The 15,999-nt window shown below is 44.2% G+C and overlaps 1 protein-coding gene across 5 annotated transcripts in view; it reads left to right on the top strand.

Annotated features, from left to right (window-relative positions):
* The window catches only part of R3HDM1 (R3H domain containing 1), a 336,575-nt gene that overhangs the window by 106,468 nt on the left and 214,108 nt on the right, over positions 1 to 15,999 (top strand). For all 5 annotated transcript variants that reach the window (XM_030210711.1, XM_030210710.1, XM_030210709.1 and 2 more), the window contains one exon: positions 15,483 to 15,561. In XM_030210711.1, the coding sequence (XP_030066571.1) occupies positions 15,483 to 15,561 (79 nt within the window). The remainder of the gene's footprint in view (positions 1 to 15,482; positions 15,562 to 15,999) is intronic.

Below are 15,999 nucleotides of genomic sequence, written 5' to 3'. Positions count from 1 at the left end.
CAGCATGTCTCCCTTTCCTTTCCCTCCCATACATGAGCAGCATGTCCTCCTCTCCATCCCCTTCTATCCATGTGCTGCGTGTCCCTCTTTTCCTTTCCCTCTCTCTTTTTCCTCCCCTCCATGTACAGTATGTCATAAGAACATAAGAGTAGCCATACTGGATCAGACCAGTGGTCCATCTAGCCCAGTATCCTGTTTCCAACAGTGGCCAAGCCAGGTCACAAGTACCTGACAGAAACCCAAATTGTGGCAACATTCCATGCTACAAATCCCAGGGCAAGCAGTTGCTTCCCCATGTCTGTCTCATTATCAGACTATGGACACTTCCTCCAGGAACTTGTCCAAACCTTTTAAAACTCAGATACACCTAACCGCTGTTACCACCTCCTCCGGCAAGAGTTCCAGAGCTTAACTATTCGTTGAGTGAAAAAGTATTTCCTCCTGTTTGTTTTAAAAGTATTTCCATGTAACTTCCTTGAGTGTCCCCTAGTCTTTGTACTTTTGGAATGAGTAAAAAATCAATTTACTTCTACTCGTTCTACACCACTCAGGATTTTGTAGACCTCAATCATATCTCCGCTGATCCGTCTCTTCCAAGCTGAAGAGCCCTAACCTCTTTAGCCTTTCCTCATATGAGAGGAGTTCCATCCCCTTTATCATTTTGGTCACTCTTTTTTGAACCTTTTCTAATTCCGCTTTATCTTTTTTGAGATACGGTGACCAGAACTGAACGCAGTACTCAATGTGTGGTCGCCCCATGGAGTGGCACAAAGGCATTATAGTATTTTCGGTCTTATTCACATCCCTTTCCTAATAATTCCTAGCATCCTGTGCCTTTTTGGCTGCCTCCTCACACTGAGCAAAAGATTTCAGTGTATTATATACAGCGACACATAGATCTTTTTCTTGAGTGTTGACCCCCAAAGTAGAACCTAGCATCAGGTAACAATGATTTTGATTGTCCTTTCCAGTGTTCATCACCTTGCATTTGTCCACATTAAATTTCATCTGCTAGTTGGATGCCCAGTCTTCCAATTTCTTAAGGTCTTCCTGCAATATTTCAGTCTGCATGTGTTTTTAACAACCTTGAATAGTTTTGTTTGTATCATGTGCAAATTTAATCACCTCACTCGTTCTGACTTCCATATCATTTATAAATATGTTAAATAGCGCCTGTCCCAGTACAGATCCCTGTGGCACTCCACTGTTACCCTCCTCCATTGGAACCATTTAACCTTACCCTCGGTTTTCTGTCCAATAACCAATTCCTAATCCGCACCAGAATCTTGCCTCCTATCCCATGACTCATTAATTTTCTCAGGAGTCTCTCTTGAGGAGCTTTTGTAAAACGTTTTCTGAAAATCTAGATGCATTACATCAACCTGCTCACCTTTATCCACATGTTTATTCACGCCTTCAAAGAAATGAAGCAAATTGGTGAGGCAAGACTTCTCTTGGCTGTACCTATGCTGACTCTGTCCTATTAAACTATGTTTGTCTATGTGTTCTGTAATTTTATTCTTTATAATAGTTTCCATTATTTTGCCCACATTGAAGTCAGGCTTACTGGTCTGTAACTTCCTGGATCATCCCTAGAACCCTTTTTAAAAATTGGCGTCACGTTGGCCACCCTCCAATCTTTAAATACTATGGACAATTTTAACGACAGGTTACATGTTACTAACATTAGATCAGCAATTTCATGCTTGAGTTCTTTGAGTACTCTTGGATGCATGCCATCTGGTCCAGGTGATTTACTACTATTAAATTTTCAGTTTGGCTGTGTACATCTTCCAGGTTCACTGAGATTTCTTTCAGTTCTTCCGCCCTTGAAAACCATTTCCAGTGCAGGCAATCTCTTACATCTTCTTTCGTAAAAATTGAAGCAAATAATTCATTCAGTTTCTCCGCTATGGCCTTGTCCTCTCTGAGTGCCCCTTTTGCTCCTTTATGATCTGATGGTCCCACGGTTTTCCTTGCAGGCTTTCTGCTTCTGAAATTTCTGAAAAAGTTACTATAAATTTTAGCCTCTGCAACAAGTTTCTCTTCATGTTCTCTTTTTGCTGCCTTGATTAATGCTTTGCATCTGACTTGCCAGCTTATGTTGCGTCTCATTTTCGTCATTTGGGTCCTTTTTCCATTCTTTGAAGGACAGTCTTTTGGCTGTAATAATCTCTTTTACTTCGCCTTTTAACCATGCTGGCTGTCGTTTTCTCTTCTTTCCATCTTTGCAAATACGTGGAACGCATCTGGTCACATAAAGGTATTTTTGAATAACATCCATGCCTGATTTAGTGTCCTAACCTTAGCAGCTGATCCTTTTATCTTCTTTTTAACTGTTTTCCTCATTTTATTATAGTTGCCCTTTCAAAACTTAAATGCAGCTACAGTGGATTTCCATTGTGGGTTCATCCCAAATAGTAGCTCAGACTTGATCATGTTATGATTGCTGTTTTCCAGGGGACCCCCAACACAGCAACCTCAAGCGCTATGCCCTTCACTCCACCAAGGACCAGCTCTGAAATGGCTCCCTCTCTCGTCGGTTCCTGGACCAGTTGCTCCAGGAAGCAGTTTATTACATCTAGAAATTTTATCTCCCTGGCACTCCCTGATATATTGTTTATCCAGTCAATATTGGGTAATTGAAATCACCCATTATTATAGTGTTGCTCAGTTTGCCAGCTTTTCTAATATCTGTTAACATTTCTTCATCTGTCTGTTCATTCTGTCCCAGCAGACGGTAGTCCAGCCGTACAAGTATACTGCTCCCCTTCACACGTGAAGTTGCTATCCATAATGATTCCACGCTTTTATCTGTTTCATGGGAATGCTTATTTTATTTGACTCAATTCCTTCTTTAACATATAGTGCAACCCCCCCCCCCCACTTCCCAATTTGATCCTCTCTATCATTGCAGTACAATTTGTAACCTGTTAACACAGTGTTTATTTCCACCAAGTCTCTGAGATGCCTATTATATCTACATGATTTAGTGCTATATACTCTAACTCTCCCTTCTTATTTTTTAGGCTTCTAGCGTTTGTATACATGCACTTCATATTGTGTTTTTTTCCTTGGATCTACAAACTGCTTAGAAGTTGAAGGGGATAATGTGCATCCTTTATCCTGCTCCCTCATTAAGCACACCTGTCTTACTTTCAGTATTATTGAAACCTTTCTACTGGGATTCCCTAAATGTCCTGTTTCAATAGTATCTTTAGAGGATACTCCACACAGAACCATGCGCTCCTGGGTGACTGTCGGCTTCCCCCCCATTCTAGTTTAAAAGCTGCTCTATCTCCTTTTTAAAAGTTAGCACCAGCAGCTTGGTTCCATCCCAGTTAAGGTGGAACCCATCCTTTCAAAACAATCCCCCCCTTTCCCAGAATGTCACCCAGTTCCTAACAAATCTAAATCCCTTCACCATCGTCTCAACTATGCATTGAGACTTTGCCTGCCTTTTGGGTCCTGCGTGTGAAACAGGGAGCATTTCTGAAAATTCTACTCTGGAGGATCTGGACTTCAGCTTTCTACCTAAGAGCCTAAATTTGACTTCCAGAACTCCCTTTTGTCCCCTTCTCTCCCATCCATGTGCAGTTTGTCCCCTTCTCTCCCTCCCATCCATGTGCAGCTTGTCCCCTTTTCTCCCTCCCGTCCATGGGCAGCATGTCTTACTCATTTCTCCCTTCCATCCATGTGCAGCAAATCAGCCCCCTTCCCCTGGCCTACCTTACAGCCCTGGTGATCTAGGGGCCTCCGGGGCATACAAGGACCCTACACTTTCCTGCCCACTGCCGCCACTTCTTAAAAATGACTGCTGAGACTTCAAATGTTAGCCTCGCGAGACTTACGTGGAAGACTGTTTTTCTCCAATAAGGTCTGCTCTTTTCTTTTGGTCCATGGTGTATCTTGTACACCAGTTTCCTTCTTGTTTTCTTATCCATACATTTTGGCAGGCAGGCCAGTTCCAGCTGTCCTCAAGGTGCACTTGATGTGCAGCCATGCTTCTTTGTAAGCAGAACACAAGTTGATTCCCCCACAAGAGAGTTGTAGGATGGCCATATGGGCATTCTTAAATTCCTTTGTAAAACATTTTAGGTTGGATGTCTAGGCAAGACAGAATGCAGCTTTTGTCACTCAGATACTGATTGTTGAGTATTCTATTTCTTATCGTTGAATTGTACTGCTCTGATACATGCCAATCATCTGGACTGTTCTGTAGGGATGATAAGGTGAATTTACGTCTTTCCCTGAGGTGCTGCAGACCAGTCTAGAACTCACCTTTTGTCGCTGTTGTACATAGTGTCAGAGATTATTCTGTAAATAGAATTGGTCTGCAAGACAAGTTTCCTTTATTCAGAACTTCATAATGCAAATCGCGTTTTTCTCATGGTGTTATGGTGACAAACCACTTTTCCTGTATTTATTTGTTTATTTTGCTCACACCTTTTTCATTAGTAGCTCAAGGTGAGTTATATTCAGGTACACTGAGTATTTTTCTGTTCCTGGAGGGCTCACGATCTAATTATGTACCTGAGGCAATGGAGGGTTAATTGACTTGCCCAAGATCACAAGGAGCATCAGTGGGATTTGAACCAGGCACCGCTGGATGTCAAGACCGGTGCTCTAACCACTAGGCTACTCCTCCACTCCATTACATAAGAAAGCAGTGTACAATAACGTAAAAGCATCAAAAGGAAAATGTAAAAAATGACATCATAAGATAATTCAAAAGTCCAATATACCAAACAAAAAAAACATAAAAAAAAAGTTAACAACACATACATAGCTTAAAACAGAAACAGTCTTAGTGTATCCTGGGTACAGAATCCCCTACCTACACTGCTTTGTTAAGAAATACTGGGTGGAACTAGGCAGCACAGAATATTATATAGTGATGTCACCACTTAGTGGTTCTCAGTCTCTGCCTGCTGGAAGGCAGGCATAACCCAATATTCTGGACTAGTCTTGAGGACAAGATTAATTTCAGGCCTAATTTCACTTGTATAATTATACAAACTGACACTGTGTGTGTTTCCTTATCTGGTTGTATGTTTGATCAAGTTCCCATCTCATAAAAGAGTAAGACACATGCACATTGCCATCTGTGTGCTGGAGTCATTAGGATTTATTATAAACTTTCCAGAGTTTCACTTAAACTTGGCTTTACCCTGAAGACTCTGCTTCAGTTGTGGTCCTATGCCATGGAGGTTATCTTTTCTCCCATACTCCTCGCCCGGTTGGCCGTGGAGGTGTTGTCGGGCTACTACTTTCACCCTCTTGTAGATTTCAACCTCTTCTTCTACCTCAGTCTCACTGTTTTTCTTCCTTCGAAGTCCACTCCATCCGTCTATTTGCTCCACTTCCTCTTTGAGTAGCAGTCATTTATCGACCCCCTGATAAATCCCTTTCTTCTTTTCTCACTGACTTTGATGCCTGGCTTTCCTTCTTTCTTGAACTTTCATCTCCTTCCCTCATTCTTGGGGATTTTAACATTCATGCTAATGATTCCTCTGACTCTTATGCTTCTCAGTTTCTTGCTTTAACATCCTCTTTCAATCTTCAACTGTGCTCCACTGCCCCCACTCACCAGAACAGCCACTGTCTTGATCTTATCCTCTCCTCAAACTGCTCACTCTCCAGTTTCTGTGCCTCAACTCTTCCCCTCTCTGACCATCATCTGATTACTTTCACACTTAAACACCCTCCTCCCCAGTCCCGTCCAATCTTAACCAATACATTTAGGAATCTTCAGGCTATTGACCCTTCTACTCTGTCCTCCAATGTTTCAAATCTCTTCTCTACCACTATGTTATCCAAGTCTGTCAATGAGGCTGTCTCTTCCTATAATACTATTCTCTCCTCTGCTCTGGATACTCTCGCTCCTCTCATTCCCCGTTCTGTAAAACGTACCAAACCCCAACCCTGGCTGACCTCTAGAATCCGCTACCTACGTTCCTGTGCCCGCTCTGCCGAACGCCTGTGGCTGAAATCCTGTTCCTATGCTGACTTCATACATTTCAAATTCTTGCTGACCTCCTTCCAGTCTGCTCTTTAATTGGCAAACAGGACTATTACATCCAGTTGACTAATTATCTTGGCTCAAACCCTCGTCGTCTCTTTGCCACACTGAACTCTCTCCTCAAAGTGCCTTCACCTCCAACCCCCCCCCTTCACTTTCCCCCCCAGACTCTGGCTGAGTTCTTTCATGATAAGATTCACAAGATTAAACTTGAATTCTCAACCAGGTCACCTCCAACTCTCCTTCCCTTAGTCCATTCTCTCAACCCTCCAACCCCTGCCTCCTTTTCTTCCTTTTCTGAAATCACTGAAGAGGAAACTACACATCTTCTTTCCTCCTCGAAACTAACTACCTGTTCCTCTGATCCTATTTCCACCCATCTACTTAACACTATCTCTCCTACTGTCATCCCGTTTATCTGTCATATCCTCAATCTTTCACTGTCCACTGCGACTGTTCCTGATGCCTTCAAACATGCCGTAGTCACACCACTCTTTAAAAAACCTTCATTGGACCCTACCTGTTCTTCCAACTATCTCCCCATCTCCCTCCTCCCTTTCCTATCCAAGATACTTGAACGTGCTGTTCACCGCTGTTGCCTTGACTTTCTTTCATCTCAAGCTATTCTTGATCCACTTCAATCTGGCTTTCGCCCCCTTCATTCAACTGAAACAGCGCTTGCTAAAGTCTCCAATGATCTGTTCCTAGCCAGATCTAAAGGTCTCTATTCTATCCTCATCTTTCTCGATCTATCTGCTGCTTTTGACACTGTTGATCACAGCCTACTCCTTGATTCGCTGTCCTCACTTGGATTTCAGGGCTCTGTTCTTTCCTGGTTTTCTTCTTATCTCTCCCAGCGTACCTTTAGTCTATAGTTGATCCTCTTCTACTTCTATCTCACTGTCAGTTGATGTACCTCAGGGATCTGTCCTGGGACCTCTTCTCTTCTCCATCTATACTTCTTCCCTTGGTACTCTGATCTCATCCCATGGTTTTCAGTATCATCTTTACGCTGATGACTCCCAGATCTACTACTACTACTACTACTACTACTACTTAGCATTTCTATAGCGCTGCCAGGGTTACGCAGCGCTGTACAAGTTTAAACACGGGGAGGGACAGTCCCTGCTCAAGAGAGCTTACAATCTAACGGTAATAGACTACGCAGTCAGTGTAGGTAACAGGAATGGGGAAGGTGGTTAGGCGCCAAAAGCAAGGGAGAAGAGATGGGCCTTGAGTAAGGACTTGAAGATGGGCAGGGAGGGCGCATGGCGTATGGGCTCAGGAAGTCTGTTCCAGGCATAAGGTGCTGCGAGGCAGAAGGGGCGGAGTCTGGAGTTAGCGGTGGTGGAGAAGGGTACAGATAGGAGTGATTTGTCCTGAGAGCGGAGGTTACGGGTGGGAACATACGGGGAGAGGAGGGTAGAGAGGTAATGGGGGGCAGCACATTGAGTGCACTTGAAGGTCAATAGAAGAAGCTTGAACTGTATACGGTAGTGGATTGGGAGCCAGTGAAGCGACTTGAGGAGGGGGGTGATATGAGAGTATCGGTTCATGCGGTAGATAAGACGTGCGGCGGAATTTTGGACAGATTGAAGGGGGGATAGGTGGCTAAGCGGGAGGCCAGCGAGGAGAAGGTTGCAATAGTCAAGACGAGAGGTAACGAGTGAGTGGACGAGGGTGCGGGTGGTCTGTTCAGAGAGGAAGGGGCGAATTTTGCTAATATTATAGAGGAAGAAGCGACAGGTCTTAGCTGTCTGTTGGATATGGGCAGAGAAGGAGAGGGAGGAATCGAAGATGACTCCGAGATTGCGTGCTGAAGAGACGGGGAGGATGAGGGTGTTGTCAACAGAGACGGAAAGTGGGGGAAGAGGAGAAGAGGGTTTGGGTGGAAAGATAAGGAGCTCAGTCTTTGCCATGTTCAGTTTCAGATGCCGGTTGGACATCCAGGCAGCGATGTCGGAAAGGCAGGCTGAAACTTTGGCCTGGGTTTCAACTGTGATGTCGGGAGTGGAGAGGTAAAGCTGGGTGTCATCGGCATAGAGATGGTACTGGAAACCATGACATGAGATCAACGAGCCAAGGGAAGAGGTGTATATCGAGAAGAGAAGCGGTCCAAGGACAGATCCTTGGGGAACCCCAACAGAGAGCGGGATGGGGGTGGAAGAGGAGCCATTAGAAGATACTCTGAAGGTGCGTTGGGAAAGATACGAGGAGAACCAGGAGAGGACGGAGCCCTGGAACCCAAATGAGGACAGTGTGTCAAGAAGTAAATTATGATTGACGGTGTCAAAGGCGGCGGATAGGTCGAGGAGGATGAGGATGGAGTAATGGCCTTTGGATTTGGCGAGGAACAGGTCATTGCAGACTTTAGAGAGTGCTGTTTCTGTCGAGTGTAGTGGGCGAAAGCCAGATTGAAGCGGGTCGAGGACAGCCTGAGAGGAGAGGAAGTCAAAGCAACGGCTGTGGACAGCACGCTCAAGTAGTTTGGAGAGGAAGGGTAGAAGAGAAATGGGGCGGTAGTTGGAGGGACAGGTTGGGTCAAGTGATGGTTTTTTGAGAAGTGGTGTGACTACTGCGTGCTTGAAGGTGTCAGGGACAGTAGCAGTGGAGAGAGAGAGGTTGAGGATGTGACAGATTGAGGGGATAACTGTAGGAGAGATGTTGGTAAGCAGATTGGTGGGAATGGGATCCGAGGAACAGGTGGTGCACTTGGAGGAAGAAAGAAGGCGAGCAGTTTCCTCTTCGGTGATCTCAGGGAAGGAGGAAAAGGAGGCCGGGTTAGGTTGGTTGAGGGAGTGGGTTAAGAAGTCACAGGGAGGAGAAGGCTTGGAAGTGAATTCAAGGTTGATCTTCTGCACTTTATCGCGGAAGTGGTCAGCTAGTGATTGAGGAGAGAGTGAGGGAGGGGTGGGAGCGGAGGGTACTTTAAGTAGGGAGTTGAGGGTGGCAAAGAGGCGACGAGGGTTGGAGCCAAGAGAATTGGTTAATTGAGAATAATATTCCTGTTTGGCAAGGAATAGGGAGGATTGGAAGGAGGATAGCATGAATTTGTAATGGGTGAAGTCTGATAGGGTGCGAGATTTCCTCCAGAGTCGTTCAGCAGATCGGGTGCAGGAGCGAAGGTAACGGATGCAGGGGGTTAACCAGGGCTGCGGATTAGTGCGCTTAGTGGGGCGAGAGACAGATGGTGCTAGGGTATCCAGAGCGGTGGAGAGAGTTTCATTGTAGGTAGAGACAGCCGTGTCGACAGATTCAGAAGACGAGATGGAAGGGAAGAGATTGGAGATGTGGGAGGATAGGGTAGGGGGGTCGACAGCTTGGAGATTCCTGAAAGGCGTGGTTATAGTTGGGCGAGGTTGAGGGGGAGGGTGATGAAGTGTGAGGGTAATTAGGTGATGATCTGAGATAGGAAGGACTGAGGTGCAGAAATTGGAAGGTGAGCAGGAAGAGACGAGAACGAGGTCGAGACAATGGCCATCACGGTGAGTAGGGGTGGTAGAGCATAGTCGGAGGTTAAAGGAGGATATCAGAGCAAGGAATTTAGAAGCGTAGGCATTGGATGGGTTGTCAACGTGAATGTTAAAATCACCAAGAATGAGGGAAGGAGATGCGGGATCAAGAAAGACGGTGAGCCAAGCGTCGAAGTCAGTAAGGAATGAAGAGAGGGGTTTGTCAGGGGGGCGGTAGATGACTGCAACTCTGAGTGGTAATGGATGGAATAGCCGGATGGAGTGAGCTTCGAAGGACGAGAAGCAGTGAGACTGCGGTAGGAGGAGGGGTTGGAAACTACAGGAGGGTGAGAGAAGTAGCCCGACGCCTCCACCGCGGCCATCTGGGCGGGGAGTGTGGGAGAAGAGATAGCCTCCATGACAGAGGGCCGCGACTGAGGCAGAGTCGTCAGGGGAGAGCCAGGTTTCAGTTAGGGCGAGCAGTTGGAGGGAACGAGAGATGAAGAGATCGTGGGTGAAGGGCAGTTTGTTGCCGATCGAGTGGGCATTCCACAAGGCACATGAGAAGGGGAGGGAAGAGGGGGGGAGGAGGGGAATAGGGACGAGGTTGGAGACATCACGGAAGCGTTTGAATGGAAAGGAGGAGGACAGGTGGGGGGGGCCTGGATTAGGGTTAATGTCTCCCGCGGATAGCAGGAGGAGGAGCAAGAGAGTGCGGAGGAGGGTGGGGGAGGTCGGGCGACGAAGGCGACGAAGACGGGGTGCACATAGGAGGAATGGTGAAGGGTTAATGGTAGGAAGGAGATGTTGGAGATTAAGGGCTAGGAAGGAGGAGGGGGACAGGAGAGATGGTGAGGTGGTGAGGGATGCCGTAGCGGGCAGGATGGGAGGGAACACGGGAGGGCAATGGGTTCCAGCGGTAGACAGCGGTAAGGGGAGGGGAAAAAGATTAGGAAGGGACAGGGCAAGGAAGAAGATGTGGACAGGGGCCATAAGTAGTGGTTACAGTGTGACAGGTGTAAGTGTAGTGACAGAGCGAAGAGCCGGAGGCTTGGAATTGGTGGGATTGATGTACTGGAGAGTGGGTAAGTGCGTGGCTGGCAGGTTAGGAGGCAGGCAAGTGTGGCAGTGGCTGCAAGCTTGTAGGCGGGGTGAAGCAGGCTGGTGCGGATGGACAGGAACGAGCAGGGAGAGGCAGGTGGGCTGGAACAAGCAGTGAGGCAGGTAGGTTGACAAGTTAGCAGGTCAGCAGGTAAATCAGTGGGAGACAGGTTAGCGGGCGGGTTGGGGCATGCTGGTGCCGATGGATAGGAATGAGCAGGGAGACGCTGGAGAGCAGGTAAGTTAAGGGCTGACAAGTTAGCAGGCGGGCTGGAGCATACTGATGCAGGAGGACAGGAGTGAGCAGGGAGAAACTGGAGAGCAGGTATGTCAATGGCTGGTGAGTTAGCGGGCTAGTAAGCTAGTAGGCAAGTAAGTCAATGGCTGACAAGCTAGCAGGTTGGCTGGAGCAGCTGGTGCGGATGAATAGGAACGAGCATGGAGAAGCTGGAGCAGGCAGGCTGGAGCAGATGGACTGAGACAGGCAGGGAGAAGCTGGTTCAGGTGGATTGGAACACGCTGGAGCAGATGAGCTGGAGCAGGCAGGCTGGAGCAGGTACTGGAATAAGCAGGGAGAAGCTGGTTCAGGCGGACTGGAACACGCTGGAGCAGATGTGCTGGAGTAGGTAGGCTGGAGCAGGTGTACCGGAGCAAGTAGGCTGAAGCAAGCAAGGAGAAGCTGGAACAGTCGGACTGGAATGCTGGAGCAGGTGTACCGGAGCAAGTAGGCTGAAGCAAGCAAAGAGAAGCTGGAACAGTCTACCTCTCCACACCAGAAATCTCAGCCAAAATCCAGGCCAAAGTATCAGCTTGCCTGTCTGACATTGCTGCTTGGATGTCTCAGCGCCATCTGAAACTAAACATGACCAAGACTGAGCTTCTTATCTTTTCCCCTAAACCAACCTCTCCTTCTTCCCCATTCTCTATTTCTGTGGATAACACTCTCATACTTCCTGTCTCATCAGCTTGTAACCTTGGGGTCATCTTCGACTCCTCCCTCTCCTTCGCTGCACATATTTAACAGACCGCTAAAACCTGTTGTTTCTTTCTCTATAATATCAGCAAAATTCGCCCTTTCCTTTCTGAGCACACTACCAGAACCCTCATCCACGCTCTTATCACCTGCTGCTTAGACTATTGCAACTTGCTTCTCACAGGTCTTCCACTTAGCCATCTCTCTCCTCTTCAATCAGTTCAAAATTCTGCTGCACGACTAATATTCCGCCAGGGTCATTATGCTCATATTAGCCCTCTCCTCAAGTCACTTCACTGGCTTTCTATCTGTTTCCGCATACAGTTCAAACTTCTCTTGTTGACCTATAAGTGCATTCACTCTGCAGCTCCTCAGTACCTCTCCACTCTCATCTCTCCCTACATTCCTCCCCGGGAACTCCGTTCACTGAGTAAATCTCTCTTATCTGCACCCTTCTCTTCCACTGCTAACTCCAGACTCCGTTCCTTTTATCTTGCTGCACCATATGCCTGGAATAGACTTCCTGAGCCGGTACGTCAAGCTCCATCTCTGACCGTCTTCAAATCTAAGCTAAAAGCCCACCTTTTTGATGCTGCTTTTAACTCCTAACCCTTGATCACTTGTTCAGAACCCTTATTTTTCATCCTCACCTTAATATTCCCTTATCTCTTGTTTGTCCTGTTTGTCCTAATTAGATTGTAAGCTCTGTCGAGCAGGGACTGTCTCTTCATGTTCAAGTGTACAGCGCTGCGTACGTCTAGTAGCGCTATAGAAATAAGTAGTAGTAAAGTCCCTCACCTATTGGAATTCATAGGAGGTTTGCTAGACAAAATTCAGGCAAAATTCTTTCTCCTACAAAAAAGGATCAACCTTGTTATCTATAGTTTAGGAGATTTGAATGAGTTGGCAAACATCAGCATGGAGCATGTTGATAATGTTGAGTCATATCACCATGATAATACACATAATTCACTTGCATGTATCAGAATGAAATGGACATAATGGACCTTGTTTTTTCAGCAAGTAGACCACACAGCTTATGAGGTGCATTCTTTTTCACCAAACCTCTCAAAGAGCCAATATCTTGATGAATAGATCAATTCAGTCTATCAAGGGGAACCTCTATTTAAACTTCTCCTTTGCAAACTGTCTTCACCATGGATGCATCCAAACTTGTCTAGGAAGCGTATATGTAGATGGGTTTCACACTCAAAATCTTTTGTCCATGCAGGAGAAACGGCAGAAATTTCCTGGATCTTAGGGCAATGTGGAATGTTCTAAGGGCTTTCAGAGATTGGTTGGTGAACAAAATGATCCTGGTCCAAACAGGCATCTGAGTAGTCTGTACAGTATAAACAAGTAGAGCGTATCAGGCTTATACTCTGTATTGAGTTGTGTAACTGGGCCAGCTCTCATGGGATGATTCCTAAAACCTCATTTGGGGAGGGGAAGGCAATATACTGGTAAACAATCTGATTATAGTCCAACCCCACAAGTGGTTAGGGGTAGGAAGAATGATGTTTAACTGGTTGGACACCATGGTGGTTGACTTTATTTTTCATCAGAAGAGAAAAATACCTCCGTTCTGCTTCAGGATAAAGACTCCAGGCATGCTAGCCTCAGTTGCTTTCCTCCTGAATAGGTGTGTTGTTTTCTATGTATATTCTCTGATTCAGCTCATAGCAGATTCTCCTAAAACTCAAGATCAGGGGACTGTGATTTTCTTGGTATTATATTTATTTATTTGGGAAAAATGTTTTTATTCTGTTTAATTCCGAAAACACCTAGAGACCCACCTCTTCGGAAAACCATACCCTGCAAGGATCGACATAAACAACGAAAAAAATTAAACACAATGACAAAACTACATGAGCACGCAGTTGTGGAATGTATTGCTAGTTGACCTGAAAACAATCTACGACCCAATCAATTTTTGCAAGTCACTGAAGACCCATCATCACTTCAACAAGGCATACCACAACGTTCCACAATAGGAACTGTAGCGCATCACCATTTACCTGATATTCCGAATGTTATTTTTCTATACCTGATTGCTTAATTCTATTATGTCATCCATGTTCTTTATGCAATACCAATGTATCTTTTACTCTGGTGTGGTGAATGCCATGACGGAACATTGTAAGCCACATTGAGCCTGCAAATAGGTGGGAAAATGTGGGATACAAATGCAGCAAATAAATAAATAAAACTAAGTACCAGACAACACTCAACCCCTTTCCAAATTACCCCACTCTTGCAAACTGTTTGGGACATTCCATACCAAATCTAACTAACTGTACTACTACTATTCTACTACTATGTATTGTTCACATCTGTCCCGAACTTTGTAAGCCACATTGAGCCCACTATATACGGGAAAATGTGGGATACAAATGTAGCAAATAAATAAATTCCAGACAAATCATCTCTCAGTGGTTTACAGTAATTTATTCATAATCATATAACAAACATATGAAACAATAAAACATTAAATAAAGTAAGCAGTACATAGAGAAGTCCTAAAAGCTAATGGTATTAGAACATTCACCTGGATGGCTCTGTGGTTGCAGAATTTAAGTCATGTCACTGTCAGTTTTCCAGACTTTACTGTCAGGTAGCTCCAAAACATTCTGAGCCTTAGAACACAATCAGGCCTAAACTATATAAACCATAGTGAACCAAAGATAGCATTTAAATCCTAAACTGTACAGGCAGCCAATGCAAACTTATCAAAAATAGAGTGATATGCTCCTAATGGTCATATCCAGTTGACAGGCAAGTGGCCACATTTAGTACCAGCTACAGTTGAGAATGTACTTAACAGGAAGATGTATTCACAAATTTTTGCAACAGTCCAAATGTGTTATTACAGAAACCTACACAACCAGCTGCAGATTGGCTGCAAGTGTTTGACATTCTAAAAGCCTGCTCCTAAAGAAGGCAGGCTAAACAGGATATGACCCTTCAGCTTGGAGAAAGAATAACTGAGAAGAGGATACGATAGTTTATAAAATCATAAGTAGGATAGAACAGTGAAGGGATGGTTGTTTTAATTTGTCAAATAAAAAACAAACTCGCCATGAAACAAATAACCAGAAGACTGAAAACAAATTGTGTAAAGCTTTTTTTGTTGTTGTTTTTTTCCTCCTCTTTTTCATGCATTGCTTAACTAAGCTTTGGAATCTGTTGCTGGAGGAATGTGGTCAAGGCAACTAACATAGCAGGATTCAAAACAAGTTTGGACTGTTTCCTGGAGGAACGGTCTATTAAAAATGTGGCCAAGTAGTCTTGGGAGAACTATGAGAAATGGATTTACTTATTGGGATTTTGCTCGGTACATGTGATACCGATTAGTCACTGTCAGAGACAGTAGACTTTTTGTTTAGCAGTATTTAACCTAGTAGGAGCTTCTGCTCAGTTTAATCATTTTGAATATCGGATCCTCTATGAATAGCGAATTTATCATATGTGGACAGTGAAAAATAGCCTGTTAAGTTGAAAGAAATGTTGAAAATGGCAATAAGTTTGTTAGGTCCTAGGTAGTACAGTATTGTAGATGTCTGACATTTTGGGGACTTAAAACATTTTTTGTGACATTTCATACGAGTGTGTGTTTAGCAAGCAATTCTTCAACTTTACTAATTTTTATTCTGCTTATTTTGCTTACATTTGACGTTTTGTTTTAGATATTGGATGCATCTAGTTAAAACGTTGAAAAATTAGTTACATTTGTAGGTGATTCTTCATCTTTTTATTGAAGTTTATATATTTTTTGTCTTCCATATCTAATAAATCTGCCTTCCTTTTCTTTACCTTGGTTTAGTTCTTAACATGCAGAAAACAATAATTGGATGCAGTACATCTTAATGTTAATATAAAGCTATTCAAGTAAAATACTTTGTAATTTATCATCTATTTGCTGTTTTGTTTTTAGATTCCAGCCAAGAATATACAGATTCAACTGGTATAGACTTGCATGAATTTTTAGTGAACACATTGAAAAATAATCCCAGGTAAAGATCTGTACTATATATATATAATATAGTTATTCATATGTATAGTACTTGTTAAATTTGATTACTTCCAAACAAGTTATGTTAATATGGTAAGTGGCATTTTAAAATCCTGTATTATAATAATATGCATAGCTTTATTGTGCCACTAGAGAACATTGGACATGATAATTGAATTAGATGGGGCTTACACAGAATATAAGGAGAAAAAAGAGTGTCCAAAGTACACCAATCCAACCAAAGCAAAACAAAAAGCACAACAAGACCTTTAAGAGCGAGATAATAAGAAATTCTTTATTAGAAAGACCCGACACAGGCCATGTTTCGGCGACAATTTGCCTGCTTCAAGGGTCTGGCAAAATACAAAAAGATTAAAATAAAAAACAGAACAAGTCACCTAAAAAAATACATATAAGCATAGTGTTAACATGTATAATA

Source organism: Microcaecilia unicolor, chromosome 7 (assembly GCF_901765095.1).
Source record: "Microcaecilia unicolor chromosome 7, aMicUni1.1, whole genome shotgun sequence".
NCBI classification, from domain to species: domain Eukaryota; kingdom Metazoa; phylum Chordata; class Amphibia; order Gymnophiona; family Siphonopidae; genus Microcaecilia; species Microcaecilia unicolor.
This window is presented reverse-complemented; position numbering and strand designations above follow the sequence as displayed.